Genomic DNA, 27,113 nt, shown 5'->3' with positions numbered 1-27,113 from the left:
AAAGAACAGAGAAGCTTCCAATGGAGGGGACTCTGGGGGTGGGAATTGTATGGAATTGTATCCCTCTTATCCCACAATCTTGTCAATCACTATTTAATCACTAATAAAAAAAGGAAAAAGAAGACAAAATCACAGTATGGTAAAGAGGAAGAAGTAAAAATTTGATTCTAGAATTGAATATAAAATGGCAAAGGGAAGGAAAGTTATAGATGGGAGAAATAAATGTAGACTAGACTAAGAGTATGGAGATTGAATGACCGTTCAAATGCTACTATGGAAAACTACAGTCCCAGTGTAACAGAAGGGGCTCAGGGAAATAACATAGGTGAATGAAGAAGGATGCATATGTAGAAAGGTGAGGAAAGGAAAAGGAAATTCATGTTGCATTTAGATTAGGAGGCTTGAGATTCAGATAGACAAGACGTCTCCATTTAATTTACATTAAAAAGTACATAATGATTCTATCCTCAAATAGAAGGTTATATAGTTTTCTTTACCTTATTCATTTCTTCACTGAATATTGTCTGCTTACTTCTCACTGGTTCTTTCAGTAGGCCAACATAGTCATCATGGAAGTCTTCCAAATTCAGATTCATCTCTAAAACATCTCCCTGCTGTTGAGAGTGATGGTTAGTATGAACTTGGCCAGAAAAGCAGGAGGAACAGTGCAGTACAACCACCACCTGGAGGACAGTGTAGGTCACATGCAAGCTTCCATTAAACGCATTCACTGGAGACATACATACTGCCATGATGTGATTTATAAAGAATCCCTCTAAGCTCACAGTCCCCCTCCTCACAGCTCTCTGTTGATGGAGTTCATTGCCAAGTAAAATGAGCTGTTCGAAGTCCCAGCAGGAAATAAAAAGCACTGTCGCAACAGGATGCACCTATAGGCACATTCTCGAGAGAACAAAGCCACTGTGCGTGACATTTCAAATCATTTGGAGAGTCTGGGGGGAGCAGCAACAAGGTAGAAATGAATAAAAATCTCTGGTGGGGAAGCACAGAGGTGGGGGACCGAGAATTTGCACAAACAAAATGTTTGGGGGACTGATGAGAAGAGGGAGTATTGAGTGTGGCGTCGAAGAGAGGACAAAGGACATTTTGTGCAAGTGAATATCCACTCTATTTGTAGAAGTACAGTGAGTTACACACTGCTGTGGAGTCATTGTGTGGGCTAAGGCTTAGTGAAAGTCAAAACAAGGAGTTACAGCAAGGAACAAAACGCCAGTCTCTGGATGACTATATTGCAACAGATTTTCTATTAGGTTATTAGCTGGAACTTAAAAGAAAAAGCAATATTCCTTAAAGTGCACTTGCTACTTTGACTCAGGACTTGGAGACACACACTTCTGTGGTGATTCAATCTTAAGTCTCAATTCTAAAATTTGAACTGGACAAATCATTCTGCCTTAGCTATTTTTCTATGCATCTTACAAAATGGCAGCAGTTCTGAAAAGAATGCCAGGTTTTGAACTCTATACCAGTTCCAATTCCAGACACATTATTACTGATGGTCAGACCCCAAGCACACCACTTCTGGCCTCTTTAAACTTCATTTCTGAAACAAAGAAAATAACATTTGCCTAATCTCCAATATCAGGTTACTTAGGAGTCATTAATGTGATGTGTATGGGGGGAAAAAGGCGTCTGGCAGTGGAGCAGCGGGTTAAGCACAGGTGGCGCAAAGCGCAAGGACCAGTGTAAGAATCCTGGTTCAAGCCCCCGGCTATCCACCTGCAGGGGAGTCGCTTCACAGGTGGTGAAGCAGGTCTGCAGGTGTCAATCTTTCTCTCCCTCTCTCTGTCTTCCCTTCCTTGCTCGATTTCTCTCTGTCCTATCCAACAACAATGAGATCAATGACAACAACAATAACAACAACGACAACAGTCAACAAGGGCAACAAAAGGGGGGGAGGGAATAGCCTTCAGGAGCAGTGGATTCATAGTGCAGGCACCGAGCTACTGCACTGCTGAGGGGCTTCTGTGCCCAACTGTTTTCATTTTGAGAAAGGAGAGTAAGAGAGAGAAAAGAAAAGAAAGGGGTTACACCACTGCCCCACTATTGATGCAGCTCCTGCCCCTATGTGGTGCTGGCACTTGAGCCGGGACTTTGTGAGCTGGTGTCTGGATCTCTACAAAGAATTTTTATCACTTTCAGTCTTAACAAAAGATTTCTGGATCTGCTTTTTAGCCACCCCTACAAAAGAGAGCCAGAGCACCAAAACCTTAAGACAGACTAGGTGCTTATGCTCCTGTGATAAATATCTGTGGAGTGTTAGCAGGCATTCTCAGACCAGCTTTTGTTCAGCTGTAACTCACTGAGGCAGTGTTGGTTGATGTCTAGTTCTTTTGCCGAAGAGGCCCTTCTTCACTTCAGTATCCACACACATCAAACCTTTCTGAGTTACTGAAAAACTACTCTCTCCACCAACCCTCTCAGCATTTCCCACAAATTCCATTGGGGGTATAGCTCACAGTAGAGCATCTGACTGCAAATGCCACGACTCTTTCTGTAGAACTGCTTAGTGCCACATGCAAAACTAAGAGGTTTCTCATTTGTACTTAAGTGAAAGAGCAGTGGTAGTTATCTGTGACTTTGGCAAAGAAGATCTGTGTTCTGAGACATAATAAAATGCTAAAAACAAGGGAAGGGTTGGGGGCTGGGTAGTGATACGCCCAGTTAAGCACACACATTACCAAGCACAAGTACCCAGGTTTGAGCCCCTGCTCCCAACCTGCAAGCTATAAAACAGGTCTGCAGGGGTCTAGCTTTCTCTCCCTCTATCTCCCTGTCCTCTCTCAATTTCTCTCTGTCCTATATAATAAAAATTATAAAGGAAAGAAAAAAAAAAAAGGGAAGATGGCCTCTGGGAATGGTGTACTTGTAGTGCCGGCACAGGGCCCCAGAGATAACCCTGGTGGCAATTAAAAAAAAAAAAAGACAAGGAAAGGGTTGTAGAAGTGGAGGCATTTGTCTTTGTCTTTGAGAGATGGTGAGATTTAAATAAACAGAAATATAAGTCTATGTGTTTGAAGTAAAGGTTTAGAAGCAAAAAAAACCTGGGAGCATGGAGCTATAGACAAGGGAGACAGAACCCTGTGAAGGATACAGATGCATAGTCCTTTGGGAAAACAAATCTCAAAACATTGGAAGGCCTTGTGTTTAAGTTTATTTGATTTGCTAGTGATTGAATAGTGATTTATAAGATGATGATATAATAAGGGAATAGCTCTCTACCATCCCCTCCACCAAGCATTAGAACTTCTCCTTCGAGATGTCTCTCCTTCTCTCCCATCTCTCTCCCTCCCCTCTATTTTCCCTTCCCTACTTTCCTCCCTCCCCAAAAACCTGGGTCTGAACCTAAGATCTCTGAGTCTCAAACAGGAAAATTTCAGGCAAGAAAGTCTTTTGTATAATTATTATACTATCTCCTAGGCCTGAGAGTAGAGATTACTAAACAAAATATTTTGGATGGACACCAACTGAATTGAAACCTAGCAAACTATTTTCCTAGATTTATATACTGATTTTCATGAAAGAAAACCAGAGCGTCACTCCGGTAGATGTAATGCCAGAAGCCAAACTCAGGACCACATTCCTGCAAGTCCTGAGAATTACTACTCAGAGAGCTCTCCAACCACAGTCACCCAGCAGACTATTTTGAATGAAATAGAAGCTTAAATTTATGACAAGGCAACTCATACAGAATGGTTGGTGGGGAAAAAAACACACTATAATTCTTACAGCTAGGGAGATAGCATAGTGGTTATGCTACAGACTTTGATGCCGGAGCTCTGATGTCCCAGGATCAACCCCCAGCACCATCATAAACCAGAGCTGAGCAGTGCTCTGCTAAAATTAGTTCATTCATTATAAAAATATCATTCTTCTCTAGACTATAACTGCACCATTATGTCTCAGTAACAGTGTTCACCACAACAGTGTCCAGGGCCAGTCTGTGACCACCTCCCCTACTTCTTATATCTCATGGTTCAAGAAACTAAGACTCATTGAGATTAAGTAATTTATCCCAATCACAAATACAATAATTTGGAGAGTTGGTATTCTGGGTTAGCTATTTTTTTTTATACCAACCAATGATTTTAATTAAACTGCCATTCTCTGCTTCACCAAAAGTTTTCTTCAGTCAGCTGTTAAAACAGCACCAACGAAATCACTTTTGCATGTCCTGGACAAAGCAGTCTAAACAGTATAGGCCATTCTCTCTTCTAATTGGATTTTGCCTAGATGTAGATGTAAATATATTTTCATTATATTTTCTATGAATTTATTATTTCATGAAAGATACTCATGACTGGTTTAAGATGTTCATGAATTCTGTGATTCTAATACCTGAAGTCTAGTTTTTTATATCTGGAACATCAGTTTAGGAAAAAAATACACCTTAGGTCAATTATTTACAAATGAAAATATAAGGCTACCTAGTATAGCCTTTACTTCTATTTTAATGGCATACATTTACCCTTTAGGATATGATCCATGAAAATGTAAATGAGACAACTTAATGGTGTTTAGCCTTCACTCCCAGCAACATTTTTCTCTGAAGTAATGGGAAAAGAAACAGAATTAATTATCAGAAATGCCCAGATCATTGTGTTAGAATGCTGGGAAACAAATGTGTACATTATGTCCTTTGAGAATTCCTATGAGAACATCTTTGTACTGGAAGACACTTGATCAACACATTTTTATTTAAATCACTTGAAAATACATATCCTGACAAGAAATTACCTTCAGTTTTTCTTCAAGCTCTGAGAGAGTGCTACATAATTCAGTAACAGATTCAAGCACCTCATTGTGCTTTGCCACTGTTTTCTCCACATATTTTTGCCCTTCTTCCAAGCCTGTGGAAGAGATAAAACTATGTAGACAATAGTATTTTGTTGGTTAAAAAAATAAAGTCAGCATTTCAAATGGATATAAAGCTACTGTGTACATACATTTCATAGGTAAAGATTTTCTTTTTAATAAAAGAGAAATGATATATTAGAAGGAAGTATTTGTTTTAGATTTTGGAAACAAAACAAAAAGGGTTTGGGGAATATAGCAGCATAACCATTATTGGGCGATCAGTCCTTAAATAATAACTTTACTTAAACATATACAGAGATGAGACCACTTGCAAATTCCCTTTCCCCCTTCTTTATTTCATTTTATTAGTTTTATTAGTGATTTAATAATGAGTAACAAGATAACAAGGGTACAGTTCCATACAGTTCCCACAACCAGAGTTCTGTGTCCCATTGCTCCATTAGAAACTTCCCTATTCTTTATCTCTCTGGGAAGATGTACCAAAAATTTCAATGAATGCCAAAATAATCCAACTAAATGACCATGCATAGAAGTGCACACTGCCTCCCTCTGGTTTATCTGTGCTGGGCACTGAATCTGGGACTTTGGAGTCTCGAGTATGAAATTCTTGTTTTTAATCTTTTTTTAAAATATTTTTATCATCTTTATTTATTTATTGGCTAGACAGCCAGCAATGGAGAGAGAAGAGGGAGATGGAAAGAGAGACAGAGAGATACCTGCAGCATTGCTTCACCATTCATGAAGCTTTCCCCCTGCAAGTGAGGAATGGGGGCTTGAACCCAGGTCCTCGTGCACTATAACATGTGTGCTCAACCAGCTGTGCCACCACCCAGCCCCGAGTAAGAAATTCTTTTGCATAGCCATAAAGCTCTCTCCCTAGCGCTCTAGACATGAATTTTAAATTTCCTTCAAAATTCCCACAGCAGCAATTAAGTATTATTTCTTACTCCAGAAATGCCTCTCTTTTCTCCCATTTCTATAGCAAAAACCTTATCTGCTCTTCAAGTTCTACCCCCAATTGCCAATATCTTTGTAAACAAAATATTGAGCTTTCTCAATTGATTTTAACTGTCCGTAATGGGATAATAATATAATATAGCCACCATGTGGTGAGCATTTACCATCTGCCTAGGCCTAAAGCCCTTATATACATGATGCAGGCTAATTCTTGGGTATGTTCAAATGCATTTTACAAATGAGGAACTTGAGTCTAAAAGAGGTTTTTCAGGTAGCTCAGACAAGAAATGAAGAAGCGGGGATCTGAATGACTTGAATGTAGGACAGTCAGACTCTACAGTTTAGGATAAAGTTGTATAGTACTTTGTTATACACTGATTTAATTCTCCCAAAATATTTTAAATTGAAATCTTAAAATATGGTACCTGTAAATGTAACTATTTGGAAATCTTTCAAAAGTTAAAAAATGTTCTAAAAAAGAAGCCATTAGGGTAGAACCCTAGATCTTGTACTTCCAGTCTTCAGAATTGTGAGAAAATACATTTCTGTTCACGTTTAGACCACCTAAAGTTTCTGTTTTGTTATAGCAGCATTGGAAAATGTAAACACACTTTTTGTACTTTTGTACCAGCGTTTACCATACTATGACTTCTAGGTGTGAAGAACTAGGCATTTGTTTTCATGTTAATCATAGTTCATTTTACATAACAAAACCCCCAGTTCTGGTGAGTTAAGTCTGTTGGCATTAATATTCTGAGCTCAAAAAAAAAAGTTTGAGTGGACTACAACAGTTTTGTTTTTAATATTTATTTATTTTTGGATAGAGACAGAATGAACTTGAGAGGAAAAGGGGGAGACAAATAAGGAGAGAGCAAGAAGCACACCTACTGCACTGCTTCACTACCTGCAAAGCTTTCCCCCTGCAGGTGGGAACCAGGAGCTTAAACCTGGGTCCCTGTGCATTGTAACATGTGCACTCAACTGGCTGTGTCACTGCCTAGCCCCTGCAATGATTAATATACTATTCCTAAGCTATCTTACTTGATGCAAAGTTTTAAAAATGCATAAATTCTACATGGAACTGATGAATACTCATGTATACTACTCAATAAATAATTCATTTACTCATCAAATCTTTGTTAAAGGTGTACTATGTATCACTAACCAGTGAACTGAGAGTAGAAATTCCTTCTCTTTCTTTTATAGGTGATAAGGACAATGAGACAACAAATAATTGTATTAGCTGGTGATATAGACCAGATATTCAAATAAAGCTGGGTATAAATGGGAAATTAATTTTTATGGGACATTAGGGAGTAGTTACCATATTCTAAAACTGAATAAGTACCAAAATTCAGTGATGAAAATATACTCCCCATTCCCTCAAGGAGCTTATTATGGTCAATAAAGACGAAGAAAATTAAATGGGTAAGTATGCCAGAATGAAAAATAAAATAAAACAGAGCAGGGGTAGATAGCATAAAGGTAATGCAACATAACATAAGCCAGAGCTGAGCAGTGCCTTAGCAAAATAAAAAAAAAAGTGCAATAACAGAGGGAAATACATACAGTAGCATGAGAGAAGAGTGCCTTCACTAGATCTTAGTGCACTTAAATAGAAATTATAGTAAGGGGAGTTGAGAGGTAGTGCAGGTGGTGCAAAGCACAAGGACCTGTGGAAGGATCCCAGTTCGAGCCCCCGGCTCCCCACCTGCAGGAGAGTCGCTTCACAAGCGGTGAAACAAGTCTGCAGGTGTCTTTCTCTCCCTTTCTGTCTTCCCCTCCTCTCTCCATTTCTCTGTCCTATCCAACAACGACGACATCAATAACTACAACAACAACAACTAGGGCAACAAAAGGAAATAAATAAAAATAAATTTTAAAAAAATTTAAAAAATGATTGGATAATTTGGCTCAAAGTCATATCCCAGGCATAACTGGAAAATATTGGAAGAGAATCAGAGTTGAGGAGGGTGGGCCTGATTCCAGATAAACATTTATAGCTTTTGTTCTATTCTTTTAAAGAAGTTTGTTAAGACCTTAATGGGGGCTGACTGTTTTATATCTGTATATGGCTCTGGATAGAACAGTCATTTTGATGACTTTAAGTCTCATCATCAATGAACATGGAATTTTTTCTTTGTATTTTCCTATTTGAATTTTTCTTTTTCCTTGACTAGTGACTCAAAAATTTTAGTATACAAGTCTTGCACTTATTTTTTTAGGTTTACTCTGATATTTTACTGCTTTTTGCCTCTACTGCATATGGATAGCTTTCTGAACTTCTTCTTCTTCTGACTTAATGTTTACATAGAGAAATGACACTGATTTTTATATATTAATCCTGTAATCTGCCACTCTACTAGATTGCTCAATGATTTCCAGGAGATTCCAGATCGATTCTTTACAACTTTCTATGTATACTATCTTATTATTTACACACAGTGACAGTTTGACTTCTCTTCCAACCTGCATCCTTTTAATTCCTTTATTTTACAAAGGACTATCAGACGTGAAAAAAATTCTCAATGTCACTGATTATTAGAGAGATATAAATAAGGCCAACAATAAGATTGTGGGAATGTCCATACATCAGAAAGGGTAGTAACAATAAATGTTGGAGAGGTTGGAGGGTAAACTGCACTGCTGGTAGAAATGTAAATTGCTCCAGGCCCTGTGGAAAGCAATCTGGAAAACTCTCAGAAGGTTAGAACTGGACCTACCCAATGACCTGACAATTTCTCTCCTGGGGATATGTCCTAAGAAATCAAACACACTCATCCAAAAAGACTTATGTATACCTATGTTTATAGCAGCACAATTTACAATAGCCCAAACTTGGAAGCAACCCAGGTGTCCAACAACATATGAGTGGCTGAGAAGGTTGTGATATATATATATATATAGTACTCAGCTATTAAAAACGATGAATTCACCTACTTCACCTCATCATGGATAGAACCTGAAGGAATCATATTAAGTGAGATAAGCCAGAAAAAGTAGTATTAATAAGTTATGCCCATGAGTGACACAGAACAAGGACAGAAAAGGAAAACATCAAGTTAAACTTGGGACTGGTTTGGTTTGTTGCACTACAGCAAAGAACTCTGGGTGAAGAGTGGGGAGGTATGGGGAAGGGAGGTTTTTGGTCCTACTATTCAATAGTGAAGCTGACTCAGAGGTGGGAGTATTTTGCAGACATCTATCTTGGTGAGATGAGAAACTATATCCATGTGCTAACAACTCTATTACAAACCATTAACCTCCTAATAAAAAAATAAAGGAAAGTAAATATAAGGAAAGGTAAAGAAATGGTAAGTAAAAAGAAAAAAGAAAATTCACCATATAAACGTTGTGCAAGGTCACAGATCTCCTGGATCCTTCTTTCTTGCTGAGGTACTGAGGGCGTGATAAATTTGTTAAATTGTTGGTAGAGAATCTGCACAGCTTCCTTTGTTTTGCACCCTGTGGAGTATTTCCCGACTCTGATAACAGTGGCACTTGCATCTTCATACCAAAAGTGGCACTGAATTAAAATGGGACAAAGCACTGGTTAAAGGCACCACTCTTCGAGATTTTTCACTTTGACCACTGAGATAATTGTATTTCAATTTCCTCACACTTTGTATTCATATTCATTTGAACATTGAAGTGATTTATAATAAGTAAAATGTCAAAACCTGATTACGTATTTATGCACATGAAAAGTATAGAAACAGACTTGGTTCGGAGGACTCCTGCCTTCTTATATTTGCCTGGAGTACAATTCTTAAGAGAAATCTTGCAAACTTACAAGAATGGTTTAATACAGGGAGTCGGGCAGTAGAACAGTGGATTAAGCGCAGGTGGTGCAAAGCACAGGGACCAGCCTAAGGATGCTGGTTCGAGCCCCCATCTCCCCACCTGCAGGGGAATCACTTCACAGACGGTGAAGCAGGTCTGCAGGTATCTGTCTTTCTCTCCGCCCTCTGTCATACCCTCCTCTCTCCATTTCTCTCTGTCCTATCTGACAACAATGACATCAATAATAACTATAATAATAAAAAAGGGCAACAAAAGGGAAAATAAATATATTTAAAAAAAAAGAATGGTTTAATACTAAAAAAACAAACAAAAAACATGTGGCTTCCTCAAATAATCTATACATCTAATAACAGTAAATAAAGTCAAAAATCACAAAATCTAGCCTCATAAACTGAAACCCTTAACGATATACAAACATTGTCTGAGGGGCGCAAATAATTAAATTCTGATTTAGGAATGGTATTTAAAAAATGGATTAAAGAAGTGCCATCTATAGGACAGCATTTGACCTTTATGAGTAGGAGATACTCACATAATTTCAAAAACACAATGAATAAGTGAAACAGTTTATCACTAGCAATAAATAACTATGATGGAAAGAAAGTGTCCAGTCAAGGCCAGAAGCACTTATACTGATTGAGAAATAGAAACACAGAATTATGTTCGCAGCTGGTTTTAATAAGTGTCACAAAGTCACAGCAAACCTATATATCAGCTATGGAAGAATAATCATCATGATCCCTCCTAACGTGGTGTTAAATCTAAAACTCAACTGTATTAGTGGTATAGAGACATTTTGTATCTCAGAATAACGGCCTACAGAGAACACTCAAAGACTTCTAGTGTACAGTTTCTTCAATATGACGTGTGCAAATAATAACTTTAACCTGTCAAGTCTCATGGGTTTTGCATATATTTTGCCATTTATTCTAACAAAACTGAATAATATCAGTAGCAAATTTTGTATCTGAAAAACCTCAGTATCAACTTTTTAAAAGTATTTCAATGTCTGTGGAATACTGAAGTGACTTTGAGTTTTTTAAACAGACATCCACCAGTAGATATAATGCCGTAAGTATCTTCAGTTGATAAGATTATTGAGAAAAGAAAGTTTCATCTATTGCTAGTGAGTGTAACAGTATCTTTCTGAAGAGTAATATCATCAAAATTCCGTAACAGTCATCCCTATTTGTCCAGCAGTTCTTCTCTAGGAGATTATGCTAAGGAAGTAATCATGGGGGCCAGGAGGTAGTGTACCAGATTAAGCACACATCTTACTGAGCTCAAGGACTCAGGTTTGAGCCCCTGGTCCCCACCTGCAAGGGGACTGTTTCAAGAGTGGTGAAGCAGGTCTGTAAGTGTCTCTCTTTCTCTCTTCCCACCATTTTTAAAATTTTATTTATTTACTGGCTCAAGACAGTCAGAAATTGAGGGGAGAGGGGCGATAGAGAGGGCGAGAGAGAGACACCTGTAACACTGCTTCGCCACTCACAAAGCTTTCCCTCTGCAGGTGGGCGCCAGGGGCTCAAACCTGGGCTCTTGTGTATTGTAACATGTGCACTCAACCAGGTGCGCCATCACCCAGCCCCCTCTCTCCCTATCTCCTCTTCCTCTCTCAATTTCTCTCTGTCCTATCTAATGAAAATTAGAAAGAAAAGATAAAAAAGGAAGTAATCACGAATAGAAGCATGTTACTTAAATTTAATGACAGTAATTGTTACTGAAACATTGTTTTCCTTTTCTTTGCTGTTATTTTAATGTTGTTTATGGGGGGGGGTGATTTCTAGTAGAGTTCTTGACTCACAGGTACAGCCCACTATCTGCCCATGATCAGTGTCTAGATGTGTGGGAGACAGACCTTCCACTACCCTAGGTCCCTTGCCCTCACCATATACTAGGGCCCCAAGCCCCTAAAGCATTGTTTTAAAGCAGAAAAGTACCTTTTTAAACAACATTACAGCACAATACCATGACAAGAGGAGAGTACCTCTTCTATCATCTCCTGGAGATGTGCGGTTAAGTCCAAATTCTTCTTATAATCTGTCACAACCTTGTTAAACTCATTGACATGATTCTGCAAATCCTTCATGGCTTCCAAAAGGACATCAGCTTTGTTAACTGGATAATTTATGAATGAATCTGAAATTTTATTCTCAAATTTTTCCATTTTTCTTTTCAAAACCTGCACAAAAAAGGTTTTAAAAATAGCATTTAATCCTTATTTTTAAGGTTGGTTTGTAACTGAATATTTAAGAGAAAACTTGGAGAAACTTTCATAAATTCCTCCATTAAAATACATTAGATCAAAATTGTTACAAATGCTTTTTGGAAAGAATGAGCTTATTGCTAGGCCATTTATTGATTTAACATTCAGCATATGAAAAATCTACGTAACAAGAGCTATTCCAGATTTTGAGAATAGTTTCATGATTTGTAAAAAAAAAAAAAAAAAGCAGATAATCATAAAAATCAAATGCTGTATTATTCTCCATAAATTCACTATCTCCTGAGAAAATCATTCAAATAACCTAACCAGCAGTGACAATCAAGGCAGGTACAAAAAGCAACAGAAATGAAGGAAATTCATCACATAGGCAGGCTCCAGGAAAAGAAGGGGGCTGTCCAAAAGTTCCTTTTCTCCCTCACCCTCTCTGTCTACAATCCCTGAATCTCATACATGCACTATCTGACTGCTCCCAAGCCCTGTATCTCATACATGCACTATCTGACTGCTCCCAGGCTGCTTTTGTATTCAGATAGAGAGACAGAGACATAGCTTTAGAACAGCTTCAAGGGTCCTGGTACTCCCATAGGGTTCCCAGACATGAATCTGTGTGCAAGCATGTCAAAAACTGGTGTCTTACCCAGTGAGCTATTTCTCCAACCCATAAAAGTTTTGTTTGCATATGTGTGCGAAGAAAAAACAGAATCAGATAGATTGGGGAACTTTGGCAGAAACCATTTTGAAGCTGCCATAAGACAGAAATCAATTTTTAATAAAACTTTTAAATGTACATGAACATACAGACATTTTTTTCCAGATAAAGACAGAGAAGGCACAGAACCAGAGAGGCAGTGAATAAGACCAGCACCAAAGCTTCCTTCAGGGTGGTGGGGTCAGACTCGAACCTGGTTAAGGTACATTAATAAGCAGAACATTGTCCAAGTGAGGTCCTTCAGCCACCCACACCCAATTTTCTATATGGACACAAAGGAGCCAACTGTAAAAAATGGAAAGCTATACTGTCATTCCCAATTTATAAAAACTGCAATTGTTAAATATCAGTAAAATTCAAAGTGACTTTACAATAATTGTAGTAACACATACAAACTCACACATACACCACATTCTTGATACCTGTATTTTTTCAGCATATATATCAACTTGTTGAATTTGATATTTAAGAGTCTTTAGATTCCGAGCTCTTTCATTTTTCTTTGTGTAATTAAACTTCAAGTTGTTGAATTTCTTTTTTATATCCTTGAATGACTCTTTGAACTGCAGTTTAGTAAAAAGGAGGAATTTCTTTAGAATGAGAATATTAACATCCATTTGCAACAAATCAGAATATCCAACCACTTCAAAAATATTTGTGATCTTCAAAATGTGATTACAGTTGTTCAACAGAAAGTCAATAAATGAAGCAAGTAGAAAGACCTCAAAAGACACCTTAAAGTACCTACTGAAAGAGTTTCTACTTAGACCTGGATACCTGCCTTACCTACCTCCTATTACATGCCCCTCAATCACTCCAAAGCTAACCTTGTTAAACAAAGTAAGGACTACAAAAGCTGAATAAGGAATTGAGACTGGCATACTTTAATGATGACTCTTTAGTCACTACCAGGCCACTACATCACCTGGGGCCCTAGTCAGGGAGTCCTGGGATTCCCACACAGACATGATGGGCCTAGACATCCAACAGATCCCTCTCTCCACTATCACTGGTCATCTCCATCAGGAAAAACATAATGGACCCCTCTGTGGGCCCCTATAGTGCCTTGCCCTCAATGTGGCTCAACAATGGTAGGGAATGTTCAACAATGGGAGGTTGGACAACACATTCTACCTATCACCCGAGGAAGATGGATCCTGAAATTTGTGCAGCCTTGTATGTTCCGAGCCATGACCACAGAATGCAAGCCCAAACCTACAGGGATGCAGAGGTTGCATAGGCTCCTATGCTGAATATGGGCCCAAGATCAAATTGATGAAGTTTACAGTTAACAATATTCATGGGAGTAGGGCGGTGGTGGAGCAGGTTAAGTGCAAGTGGCGCAAAGTGCAAGGACCGATGTAAGGATCCCGGTTCGAGCTCCCGGCTCCCCTCCTGTAGGGGAGTCGCTTCACAGGTGGTGAAGCAGGTCTTCAGGTGTCTATCTTTCTCTCCCCCTCTCTGTCTTCCCCTCCTCACTCCCATTTCTCTCTGTCCTAACCAACAACGATGACATCAAGAACAACAATAATAACTACAACAATAAAACAACAAGGGCAACAAAAGGGAAAATAAATAAATATAAAAAATATTAATATACTTTTCTCATATTTGGGAGCTACTCTCTTCCCTGATCCAGCTTTCTAGCCCTCTTTCCAACTATGATACCATCTCCCCAGACAACAACTTGGGTCCACCTGCATATGAGATGTCAGGCTCAGGCAAAAACTAGTAAAGTCATGGGCCCTTTGGAATATACCTAAAGTAGACCTACTAGCTTTTTCCAAAATGGAGACCCCAAATATTCATCTACAATATTCTTGCCTTTAGGTTCATGACAGTCAACAATTTGTGAGCTTTATATGTTAACTCTTTTCAGCCTGGGCAGACAACCCCACCATGTGTCCTGGAGACCTGCCTCCCCAAGGCCCTGCCCCACTAGGGAAAGAGAGAGACAGGCTGGAGGTATGGATCCACCTGCCAATATGTCCAGCGGAGAAGCAATTACAGAAGCCAGACTTTCCACATTCTGTATCCCATAATGATCTTGGGTCCATACTTCCACAGAGATAAAGAATAGGGAAGCTATCAGGGGAGAGGATTGGATATGGAGTTCTAGGGGTGAGATTTGTGTGGAAATGTACCCCTCCTATCCTATAGTCTTGTCAATATTTCCATTTTATAAATAAAAAATAAAAATAAATCTTTGAAGTGAACACAAAATATAAACACAAACACGTTCTCCAGATATTACTAATTACAAATTTTCCTTCATTCTGTTTTTATCTGTACCATAGTATTACAATTACAGAATATTCTCTGGACTTCATGCAAGTAACTTTCTGACATACAGATTTAATGACCAATTTTCTTATTTGCACTTATTTGATATTATTCTTCCTGCTTGTTCAATGTCCTGAATGCTAAGATTTGCCTCAGATCCTTCCATCTCCCAATGTTCCCTTACAGGTGTTGAGTGTAAATTTACTCTAGTTCCCAGAGGCTGAAGTTGACATTGAGACCACACACAACAACTTGCTACTCCGTTACTTGCCCATAGTCTTTACTAAATGATCTATAAAACCTGGAGCAACGAATGTCTTTTCCAACTTCCTAAAAATAGTTAATCCAGCAGCAGAAAACAGAGAAGAGAAAGTTCCTATTCTTATTGCTTCCTATCAGAATTTTCATTCAGAAAACATTTAAAAGTTGAAATAAAAGGACCTTAAACCTATCATATGGGAAACCTTTAATATGGGAAGAAAATGAGTAATGATGGCCAAAGGGGCATAAGATTCAGAAAAGGGGAAAAGATATTGATCGGTAAAAATGACCATTTTAAACCACTTAATAAAGAATTTATTGTTTTATTGTTAAATGGGAATCTGGGGAATGTTATGCATGTACAAACTATTGTATTTACTGTTGAATGTAAAGCATTAATTCCCCAATAAAGAAATAAATTATTTAAAAAATAAAAAATAAAAAAAATTACTTTGTATTTTTAAAAGGAAGCCTTATGGAAGCAACCCAGGTGTCCAACAACAGATGAGTGGCTGAGCAAGTTGTGGTATATATATACAGTATATATATATATATATATATATATATATATTTATAATGGAATATTATTACTCAGCTATAAAAAATGGTGACTTCACTGTTTTCAGTCAATCTTGGATGGACCTTGAAAAATTCATGTTAAGTGAAATAAGTCAGAAACAGAAGGATGAATTTGGGATGATCTCACTTTCAGGCAGAAGTTGAAAAACCAGATCAGAAAAAAAAAACACAAGCAGAACCTGACCTGAAATTGGCGTATTGCACCAAAGTAAAACACTCTGGGGTGGGTGGGTGGGGAGAATACAGATCCAAGAAGGATGACAGAGGACCTAGTGGGGGTTGTATTGTTATATGGAAAACTGGGGAATGTTATGCAGTACAAACTATTGTATTTATTATTGAATGTAAAACATTAATTCCCCAATAAAGAAATTTAAAAAAATAAATTAAATAATACCTTAGCAAAAAAAAAGAATTTAATTAAGATCTAATATATAAACAAAGTCATTTATTATTATTTGCAGAAGTTTTCTTTTGGAACACAATGAAGTTCCAAATCTTTATATTCAACGGGACTATATAAATTTGATTATATGAAACGAAATAAAAGGTAAATAAATGAGTATTTAAATAAATCAACTAAATCTTTCAGTTTTCAGAAGAGATTTACTGCTGAAAAGTCAATAAACTCCAGGGGTCCTGGAAAAATGGAAACGTAAAGTAGCAGTTGTTGCCAATGATGGTAATGCTAATTCACGTGCAGAGCACACGAACTGAACACAGGGCATGGGTTCTGAGGGGACTGAGAACAAACGGTTCGATTTTTAACACTGAACCAAAATTCTAAGCTGGTCACTTTCATGAAACACAGGCTGTGTGCTTTCCTGTATATAGAATAAACATATTCATATTCAAGAAGGATAAATAATTCATATTATTAGCAAAAAGGAGTACAGGGTAAACATGAACCTCAGATTATATGTAATTGTTTAATACAATAATGATCAATGTCATAACTAATGGCAAGAATAGCCAATGATATGATTGATAAATTTGGGTAATGACAAGGCAAGTCAGAAAACACTGAAATTATTTTCAGTGAGAGAAAATAAATTATTTTAGAAAGTAATACAAGTTTGGCACAAGCTAGATTTTAGACTTGCAATGAAAGAAAGCAAACATGTCCTATATAATATGCTTACTTTCTCATATATATATGTGTGTGTGCGTGTGTGTGTGTGTGTGTGTGTATATATATATATATATATATATATATACACACACATATATATATATATTTTTTTTTTTTTTGCCTCCAGTGTTATTGCTGGAGCTCAATGAAGGCTCTACGAATCCACTGCTCCTAGCAGCCATTTTTCATTTTTCCCTTTTTTCCATTTTATTGGCTAGGAAGAGACCATATAAAACTGATTAAATTTATTTTAAAAAATCAGTAATGCTTTAAAGCAATAGACAGAAATACAGTTTCATCATCTGAAAACTATCTCTATTAAAACTCAGAAAATATTTAAAGGACCAAAATTCACTGTAAAAAAATAAATCCAAGGAAACATCAAATATTGAAATCCTTTGATATCTGCTATTTTAATAGCCGTGTATTTGATTCTGGAGGGAAAGGACAAATGAGGTAAATGTTCTGAGGCTGCTCTCAAAACTTTGTCAGGAAGTCTTTTCCTGAAGTCACAATCTGCAGTATATGCGTGAAAGCGAGCACATCTGAAGAATGAGAGAATTTTTTACTGAAAAACAAGTCCTCAACGGGGAGTTACTGCTTAAGGAATACAAAGTTATCTGTTAGAGATGATGGGAAACGTGCTGGTTGGGAACAGGCTTGAACTGGAGTCGTGAATATGTCAAAGCAGAATACTATCCAAGTGAGTTATTTTGCCAATCCTATGTTATACACATTTTACCACAACTAAAATAAAATTCTGAGAGTTGCCTTTGGGGTTTCACCATTTGGGATGACTGTTTCTTTGTTTCTTTGTTTTCAGCTAGAGAGAGACAAACAGGTGGAGAAGAAGAAGAAAAGACACTTTAGCATTGATGCTTCTTCCAGTGTGGTGGGGAAGTCACTCTTGAGTTCAGGCTGCAATGTATGGCAAAGCAGGTACATGAACCAGCTGAGCTATTTTGTTGGCCAAAATTTTTAATAACTAAAAGGTGATATGTTTTATAAATAAATAAAACTAAAATAAATTTAAAATTAAGATAATAAAATCAAGGTGAAAACATGTCTAATTGATCTACCCATTGAGAAATATATGCATTGAAAATAAAAATGTATATATACTTTTTCCTTATTAGAACATGCCATCAAGTCTGTTAAACATGAGGGTTAAAACTGCTTGTCAAAACCCACTTGAAAACTACATTTTGAATGGAGAAAGACTGAGATTTAACACTATTGTTCTAGTCCATAATATTTAAAATCTATTCTGGATAAGAACTTCAGGGCTGACCAGTATTGGACCAACTTCAGGACTGACGGTATTGTGTTTCTGTTTGCTTCAGAATGTATGTACCTCCCTTGAAGATTATTTATAAGGTCCCAGAATGTTCATGGCGCCATGAGTGTGTAAAATGGGATCAGCTCCTTTCTGACATACGAGCTCCTTTGACAAACTTGCTGGTACTTATTTTTTGACCCACTGGAATTCCATTTTAAATCCTGTGCTTTTCCCAGTTCAAACTCAAGACTATTGCAAATGCAAGCAGAATGAAAAAACTACCGTCAGCATATAGATTTTCAAAAAACATCCAGTAGTGTCTAACTTCCTTATGTAAACATCTCAGTATGAAAACTTGACTTTCCATATAATCCTTAAGCAGCATGTGGTAATACTGTTATTTAAAGGAACTGAGTGCCGTGTTACCTGCCTGTGGTATCACTGTGGCCGCAGCTGTTTGACTTTGGTTAGCTTGTCAACAATGAGGAATGGTGGAGATGGCTAAGACAGCTGCTCAGCTTGAGTTCAGTACATAAACTAAAAATAAACACTCATAGTGTGGGGCAAGGTATGGTTCTATCTTGCTTAGAAATCTTCAGATGTTGTAGAAATTCGTATTAATAAAATTTCTGAGTCTTAGAAAAATCAGGCAGAAGAAAGATCTTTCTTCCTTCTTTGTGAAGAGGTGAGGCCTTACCTCACATAAACACAATATACCACTGCTCTCAGCTTTCAATTTTTTATTCAGATAGAGAAAGGGAGGGAGAGACACCACAGCATTGGAACACCCACCAACACAGCCCATGTCTGCACCTGTTAAACTAACCACCTGAAAAGATATCATTTGGATCAATTCTCTTTTATTTTTTCTAATGAATACTGTGATTCTTCAAAGCCTCAGTCTTTGAAATGGAATAAGCAGAGTAACAATATTGCTATAATTAGAAACGCTACATTAAGATTTGTAAACTGTATTTCTTATCAATTTACAAAATAAACATTTTCAAAGCGAGCAATAATCCTCCCCCTAGGGTTATGTATGAACAAAGATTATCTGTGAGGAAACAAAAGACAAGACCACTGAGAACAAGTTTGACTAGCTAAGTTTAGTCTTGCCAGAACTAGTTGAGGCAGCACAAGAATGTGCTATTTGCAGTCTGTGGCTAGCAAGGACAATTTATGTGAAGGACACAGGACATATTCATTTCATGTTTGGTCAGATGCAGAACTATGAAACAACTCAACAATTTTCATTTTTCTTAATGGCCACTTCACAAATATCTTGACACCATTTTGCCCATTCTGAGGTTCCTTTTCAGTAACAGAAAGTTGCTATGCTGTCACCTGGGTTTTCTTGAATTTGAAATGAGACTTCCAAACTAATAATTTAAACAAAATGATTTGCTACCAGTATTAAAGTGTTACTACTTGAGAGATGTCAGGATGAGACTCTTGGTCCCCTATCATCAACCATATTGCTGCTTTTCTGTGTATAAGACCAGTCTTGCCGAGTTTAGCTGCTTGGAGAGAGAAAGTGATTGTCTCTTGTCAAATTTTTGGTGGCAACATGTCTCACTAGTAGCTACTTTATCTGCTTTATTTCCTGTGCATTTTAACTGTAATTTTAGCCTTTAGCTATCTATATCCTTCAGGGGAAAAAAAGTGTCTTTTCACAGATGTTAATCACTTATAGGGTTAAATGTTAAATATGAACCCTATGGAATGAACATTACACACACCATGGACATTAACTCATGGTGAGGTCTGGTCATGAGGAGCTATGACTGTGAAGTACTCCTGTTTTCTTTAATTTTTCTTTTAAGATTCTTATTTTAATTTTTTTATTAGATAGAGCCATAAACTGAGAAGGAAGGGGAAGAAAGAGAGGGAGAGAGACAGCTATACCTGTAGCACTGCTTCACCACTTGAGAAGCTTTCTTGCTGCAGATGGGGACTGGGAGCTTGAACCCCAGTGCACCTCTGCTTCACCGCCTCTCCTGGTTTCAATTATTGTAAGTTTGCTAAGTTTCTCCACGGTCCTTGTATTCCTATGACCTGGCACTCAATCACCATAGTAAAGATACTTTTTGCGGGCGATAATTTAGTGTTTGTTTCCCCCCTTAAAATGGTGAGTTAGCGATGACCAATCTGGAAAAGAATGAATCTCTGTACAGTACCACAGTGAAGGGCACAGTGCTGTCACTGGGTGTCTTGCCCATCTACAGACTATTTTTCTGCTTCCTTTCCTTTCAGTGAGTTGTTGTCTATGTTATGGTGTGAATGGGAAAGCACTAGACGATGTCAGGTTGGATCTGCATAAGCTGTGCACGCTTCCATAGTACACTCTTCACACAATCAGCACTGTTGCCATTTACTATTACTACATCTGCCATGTACCCTTTGAAGTCATGATCTCTCTATTCAAATTGACCAAGGGATACACACCCCTTGTGTATCCCTTGTGACTGGAGCATAAGACTGATATATGGAATATACACAAAAACCAAAACTGTCTTCTTTTTTTACTTCCTTTCTGGTAGACAAGATGTTACTAAAGGGAGTTGGGCGGTAGCACAGCGGGTTAAGCGCACTTGGCGCAAAGCATTAATGGACCTGCGTAAGGATACTGGTTCGAGCCCCCGGCTCCCCACCTGCAGAGGAGTCACTTCACAGACAGTGAGCAGGCCTGCAGGTGTCTGTCTTTCTCTCCCCCTCTCTATATTCCCCTCCTCTCTCCATTTCTCTCTGTCCTATCCAACAATGACGACATCAAGAACAACAATAATAACTACAACAATAAAGCAACAAGGGCAACAAAAGGGAATAAATAAAATAAATATTAAAAAAGAAACAAAAAAATTTTTGCTACAGTGTAAAAATGCAAGCTAATTTAATAAAATTATATGAAAACTTTCATTTGAAAAATTTGAGAAAATGGATACCAACCCATTCTGTCATTGCTATTCTTTTTAGCAACATAATCGTGATCCATAAAAAAAAAACTCTAGTTATACATTTTCATTAATATAGTGGAAATGAAAATGTAAAGATAATGTTTTTGGTCAGTTTGCAAGAAGAAAACATGTTCAACATTAATTTATTATATTTCTAAATGATGATGTGTAAGGAAAGCATCTTGTGGTGTGCTGTCATGCAGCATGGGAGAGAGTGTCTATAATGCTTTGTATGCTAACTATTTATATTGCTAGGCAAGAAAAGAGGCCATGAAGTTCAGTATTCATGCATACAAATGTTTCTTTGTGAGAAGTGGATGGGGAAAAGCCTCTACAAAATCTGGAAGCCTAAAGACTATTTTCCAGTAGACAGACACAGAGAAAATCAGGCTTACTGTTTCCCACTACTATATATTACTTAAAATTAGAAAATAATATTTTACTGAAAGATAATTAAGACCCCAATCCAGGGTTCCATGTCTTTGTGAAATATCAAATCACACTTTAAAAAATTACTACTCTGTTTTGTTTTGAGGCCTTTTCTCAGGGCCTTTGGAGTCATTAAGATGATATTAAGTGGGCAGTGACATCATCACAGTGATTTGCCTGGCCAGAGGACCTCACCAATGTATCCTGGAGCTCCATTACCCCAGAGCCCCATCCTACTAGGGAAATAGAGAGGCAGGCTGGGAGTATGGATTGACCAGTCAACACCCATGTTCAGTGAGGAAGCAATTACAGTAGCCAGACCTTCCACCTTCTGCATCCCACAATGACCTTGGGTCCTTACTCCCAGAGGGATAAAGAATGGGAAAGCTACCAGGGAAGGGGATGGGATATGGAGATCTAGTGGTGGGAAATGTGTGGAGCTGTACCCCTCTTGTCCTATGGTTTTCTTAATGTCTCCTTTTTTAAATAAATAAAAAAGGACATATATACAGAAGTGTACAGAATAGAACCTTTTGAGCCTAGATACTTTTAATTGGCATTACAGTTTTGATATGCATCCATACTGGAATAAATATGACAACATGCTCCTGTTTATTGCTGCGCAACCTTCCACTGTATAAATATGCTTTTTTTCCATTCAAAAAAAAAAAAAAGAATGCAAGTTTGGGTCAGTGAAATAGCTCACATGGGTAGTGTCTTGTACTGTCATATGGATAACATGGGTTTGAGCCTGGCTCCCACTGAAAAAAGCTTCAGTGCTATTGTGACTATCTGTCTTCCTCTTCCTCCTTATATAAAAAGTAACTGCTATAAATAGTATTATACTGTTTATAACTGTTATGGCAGAAAATAAGAATAGTGGAGGAAGCATAAGAGGAAAGTGAATATTTAACATGGGCAAAATGGTGTCAAGATATTTGTGAAGTGGCCCTTAAGAAAAATGAAAATTGATGAGTTGTTTCATAGTTTTGCATCTGACCAAACATGAAATGACTAAAATGTCCTGTGTAATAACTACAACAACAAACAACAAGGACTATAAAAGGGAAAATAAATAAGTATAAAAAATTAAAAAATCAAATATTAGAGTAGGTCAATTCACGAGTTGGAGGTCAGGGGTCTTAGTTTATCTTATATATAGAAAAAACTGCATGCCATACTGCTATTAATTTCATATTATATTTTAAATAGTATACCAGTACTACTAATGATAACAGTGCATTACACTTCAAATGGCAGCATCACTTAAAAATCTAGTACCTGTGAATATTCTTCTATTAATAATATATATTGTAACATAAATATTTTATGAAAGGGCACTGAAAATATTACTTCTAATTTATTTTCTCATTAGGCTGGTGGTTAGAAAGGACAGGCTTAGGGTGTTACACTGTAACATACATATTACATATCGCAATAAGAAAGAACAGGAGAAAGGACCAAAGATTTCCAAAAGTCCTTATATGTGAAACTGTAACTTACATGAAAAGGTAGCTGGATTTGAAGTAGAAGCAAAGAGAAAGAACAGTTCTCTTAATATTTAAGATCAGGTTAAAATGATATCTGACTCCTAAATCAAGACCCAGTGTATCTGGTTACTCATTCCTGCTATGGTACAGACAATCCTGGGGCATCCCTACTATGACTGGAAGGAGCGCCTGTTGTCCCAGCCAGCTGGCCCTCAGCAAAGGCGTATCATAAGCCAACCCCATAAATAGAAACACTGAAGGAAGGACCCAAAAAGGGAGACCCAGCTCCATAAATGCCACAGTGCTTCAGAGAAATGGAAACCAAGCCATGGGGACTGGGGAAATAACCACATTTATGCTGTCAGTGATGCAGACATGACTAGAATGCATAGAGAGATTTTCACTAAGACAACAGCTTATAAAAGAAAGGGGGAGGGAGTCAGGCGGTAGCACAGCGGTTAAGCGCACATGGCGCAAAGCGCAAGGACTGGCGAAGGATCCCGGTTTGAGCGCCCTGGCTCCCTACCTGCAGGGGGTTGCTTCACAAGCAGTGAAGCAGGTCTCAAGCGTCTTTTTCTCTCCCTCTCTGTCTTCCCCTCCTCTCTTCATTTCTCTCTGTCCTATCTAACGACGACATCAATAACAACAACAATAACTACAACAATAAAACAAGGGCAACAAAAGGAAATAAATAAAAACTTTTTAAAAGTGCTGAGACTATTAAAAAAAAAGTCTTCCAGGAGGGGTGGCATCATGTAGGCATATGAACAGACCCCCAGTGGGGGTAGGGGATGCAATGAAGGGTAATCCTCAGAGAACATCATCATCATTCAAGCTTAGTCACTCATACTTTGGTCCATACTATAGTCTTTGATAATATTTGATAGTTTCTGGGCTTAGATTGTGTAAACTGAGCATAAACAGAAATCTTATCACTTCTGTCCTATACTTTTCCTAATGAGTGTGTAACATCTCAGAAAAAAAAAAAAAAAAAAACCTAGAAGAATGAAATGAACCAAGTGCCAAAACAGAACAATTAATTGTAGCATTACCCAAAGTGAACACCAAAAAAAACTGCTGGAAATGTAGATGAATCTGAATTTTATTGCCTGGGTTCCACCATCCATTCCCAGTTAAGACTCAAGATCCTTGCTATCCTCCTGACCTTTTCTTTTTTTTCCTTTACTTTAGAACAATAAGTCTTTGAATTGAAAGTTTAAGTAGGGCAAGGGTGAAATGAAGAGTAGATGCTCATTAGTGTCTGTGAGTTAGAAGTGGTAGACAGAATTGAAGAAAGGGGCTGAATTTGTATGTCAGAGGATGCAAAGATATGGTAAAAAAGTTATTAGTCTTCAATAAATATGAAGACAGCCACTTAACCTTGGTGATAAAAAGACTTCCTAGCCCTGAAAGCAAAATCTGCTCCCTGTCTCAACCCCTCTCACCATGAGTCAAACATACTGAAATAGAATCTCAATGAACTACAACTTATCATAGATGGACAGTATCATCCTTTTTGCCAGGAAAAACTATTCACTCATCCGGAGAATTGCTACAATGTTTGGGAATGGGGGAAGCACACAAAAGACTTTAATAGTATGACTGACATGTTTCTACACACCAACAATGCCCTGACAAGCCAAGTTTGACATTAGCTCAAACTTTCTGAGTCCCAAGGTCAGGGAATTAAATGTCAAGGGTGAAAGTAAAGTCTCCTGCTTCATTGTTTGTGTGTGTGAGAGAGAGTACTTTGTGCATGCACATATCTGTTTGGACACATTTTATGTTCAGAACAGCTTTTAGCAATGGTTACTTCTCACCCTGTAGCCCTACCTCGTTTATCTCATCCCTTATGTTGCAGTACTCCAAGCTTCGGGTCAGGGCCTGCTCATACTCCTCCACTTTGGCATGCCAATTGATTCTGTGCCCTTCAAGCATATCCAGCTGCTGTTGTAGGCTTTCTGCAGAAATACTAGAGCAGTTCTAAAATGCAAGAGAAGTGGAAGTCACAGAGGGAACAGATGAAGCAGCAAGACAAATACAAAACCTCCTTGCATTCTGAGGCTCACAAACAACATTTAACAAAATAAGTAAGCTCCTGATCAATTTTTCCTTGCATATGTTTGAATACAGTCATTTTAAAAAGAAGCCAGACACCTTCACGACAGGAAGGGCTAAATGTTACATCTCTAGTCTTAAACTTCAGTTTTGAAAATTTGCTCATCATAGTCAACTCCTCAGAGACATTCTTCATTATAAGCATAATTTCTACTTCAAAAGGCATAGACTATATGCGCACTAGAAACGTTGGGTTTCTTACTGTAATTTTCTTGTCAGCTTGAGCTTAACCTCGGGCTCATTATGTAAGTGCTCCAACCACTTCTCAGTACAGCGGGTTGCTGAGGCCAAGGTCAGACTTGGAGAACAATTTACATCAATTGCGTGCAGCGAAATGTCTTAAACTTTTAGATTTTAAAAATAAAAAAGTTTTTTGTCAGTAAGAGATAAACTACAGGGAAGGGCCCTCAACAAAGAGGAACCATGATAGAGTCTTATATCTATAAGTCGGCAAAAAGGAGCTAAAAAGAACAAAAGAAAAGTAAATCCCACTACATTAGATGCTACTGTGACACCAACCATCCACCTGTCAATGCCCATGTCCAGCAGAGAAGCAATTACAGAAGGCAGACCTCCCACCTTCTGCACCCCAGAAAGATCTTTGGTCCATACTCCCAGAGGGATAAAGAACAGGGAAGCTTCCAATGGAAGGAAAGGGAAAAGGAACTCTGGTGATGGAAACTGTGTGGAATTGTATCCCTTTTATCCTATAATCTTGTGAATCATTATTAAATAAATAAAAAAAGGAACAAAACATTAAAATAAAAAGTTTTATATGTTTAGTTTTGGTAACAGAAATTTTGGATCCCTACATCTTTCAAATAAAAATATACATTAGGTTTATTACATTTCGCATAGTTTAGTGGATATTTTAAGTGAATTATGAAAGAAAGCTTATCACTCTAACTTTATTATTATACATATTTTAAAGAATAAATATTATCTTTCACCCCTAAAATTGGGAATTTGAGGGAGGGTTTTTAAGTAGCTAATCAAACCCAGTATCTTCGTTACAAAAATTTGGTCAAGAAATACTTCCACCTCTTTTAGGCTCCTTAATTAAAATCAATACAATGGCATAAAGCAGATGCAATGATAAGTGTCTAAATCTTGTGGTCCAGGAGGTACTGCACAGTGGATAAAGCACTAGCTTCTCAACCATATGGTTCCAAGTTCAATCCCTGGCAGCACATGTACCAGAGTGATGTCTAGTTCTTTCTCTCTCTCTTCCTATCTTTCTCATGAATAAATAAATTATCTTCTTTTAAAACAAAGCATCTAAATCTCTTCGTGGAGCCAGAAGACTTGACTTATTCAGTCTCCAATTTTATAGCTAGGGCAGCTTCTCCAAGCCTCAGTGTCCTCAGCTATTGAGGATGATGAGAGAGCGGGTCTCTGGGGGTAATTTCAGATCAGAAATGCTCAAGTAACACTGAACAATCGAAACATAGCATGAGTCACATTGAAATTTTCTCATAGTAAAAAAAAAAGTAAAAAACAAATAGGTAAAATTCATTTTCTCATTGTTTACTGAACTCAGTATGTCCAAATACATCATTCTAACATGTAACCAGATGTTTACATAGCAATATGTTTTTCCTGTACACTAAGTCTTTGACATCTGGTCTGCATTTCACTCTTAGTGCCTATCTCAACTACTGATAAATGTCCATCAAGGAGACTTTAAATTTCATAATCTATGGCTTAAAACCTAAATTCACATACCCAAGTGGTTCATAGCAAACTTAAAACTTTTTCAGTAAGTATATTATCATTCTTTTAATTTAACTTCAATGAAAAATTTTAATATGTAACTGTATTAAATGAATACAGTGTATAAATTCACATTTCTGTTGTATGCTTTACATTGGGTTCTAGTTCTCCCCCGCCAAGAGAATTGGATCAGTCCAGTTAGTTTCTCAGCCCGCTTGGCCCCGCCCCTAGGAACCCTGCCAGAGTTTGAGAGTTCCAGAGTTGGAGAGTTGCAGAGTAAGAGAGAGTGCTTGCGCCGCCACTGGAAAGAGACAGCAGAGTTCTGTTTGGTGATTAGTT

The 27,113-nt window shown here is 37.6% G+C and overlaps 1 protein-coding gene across 6 annotated transcripts in view; it reads right to left on the bottom strand.

The window, feature by feature from the left end:
* CCDC141 (coiled-coil domain containing 141) overlaps positions 1-27,113 on the bottom strand; it is a 214,787-nt gene that overhangs the window by 10,899 nt on the left and 176,775 nt on the right. For all 6 annotated transcript variants that reach the window (XM_060177636.1, XM_060177639.1, XM_060177638.1 and 3 more), the window contains 6 exons: positions 24,777-24,926; positions 12,959-13,099; positions 11,588-11,782; positions 9,139-9,322; positions 4,759-4,871; positions 498-614 (listed from right to left, as the gene is read on the bottom strand). In XM_060177636.1, coding sequence (XP_060033619.1) covers positions 498-614; positions 4,759-4,871; positions 9,139-9,322; positions 11,588-11,782; positions 12,959-13,099; positions 24,777-24,926 — 900 coding nt within the window. The remainder of the gene's footprint in view (positions 1-497; positions 615-4,758; positions 4,872-9,138; positions 9,323-11,587; positions 11,783-12,958; positions 13,100-24,776; positions 24,927-27,113) is intronic.

Source organism: Erinaceus europaeus, chromosome 18, assembly GCF_950295315.1.
Source record: "Erinaceus europaeus chromosome 18, mEriEur2.1, whole genome shotgun sequence".
In the NCBI taxonomy this organism is placed as follows: domain Eukaryota; kingdom Metazoa; phylum Chordata; class Mammalia; order Eulipotyphla; family Erinaceidae; genus Erinaceus; species Erinaceus europaeus.
This window is presented reverse-complemented; position numbering and strand designations above follow the sequence as displayed.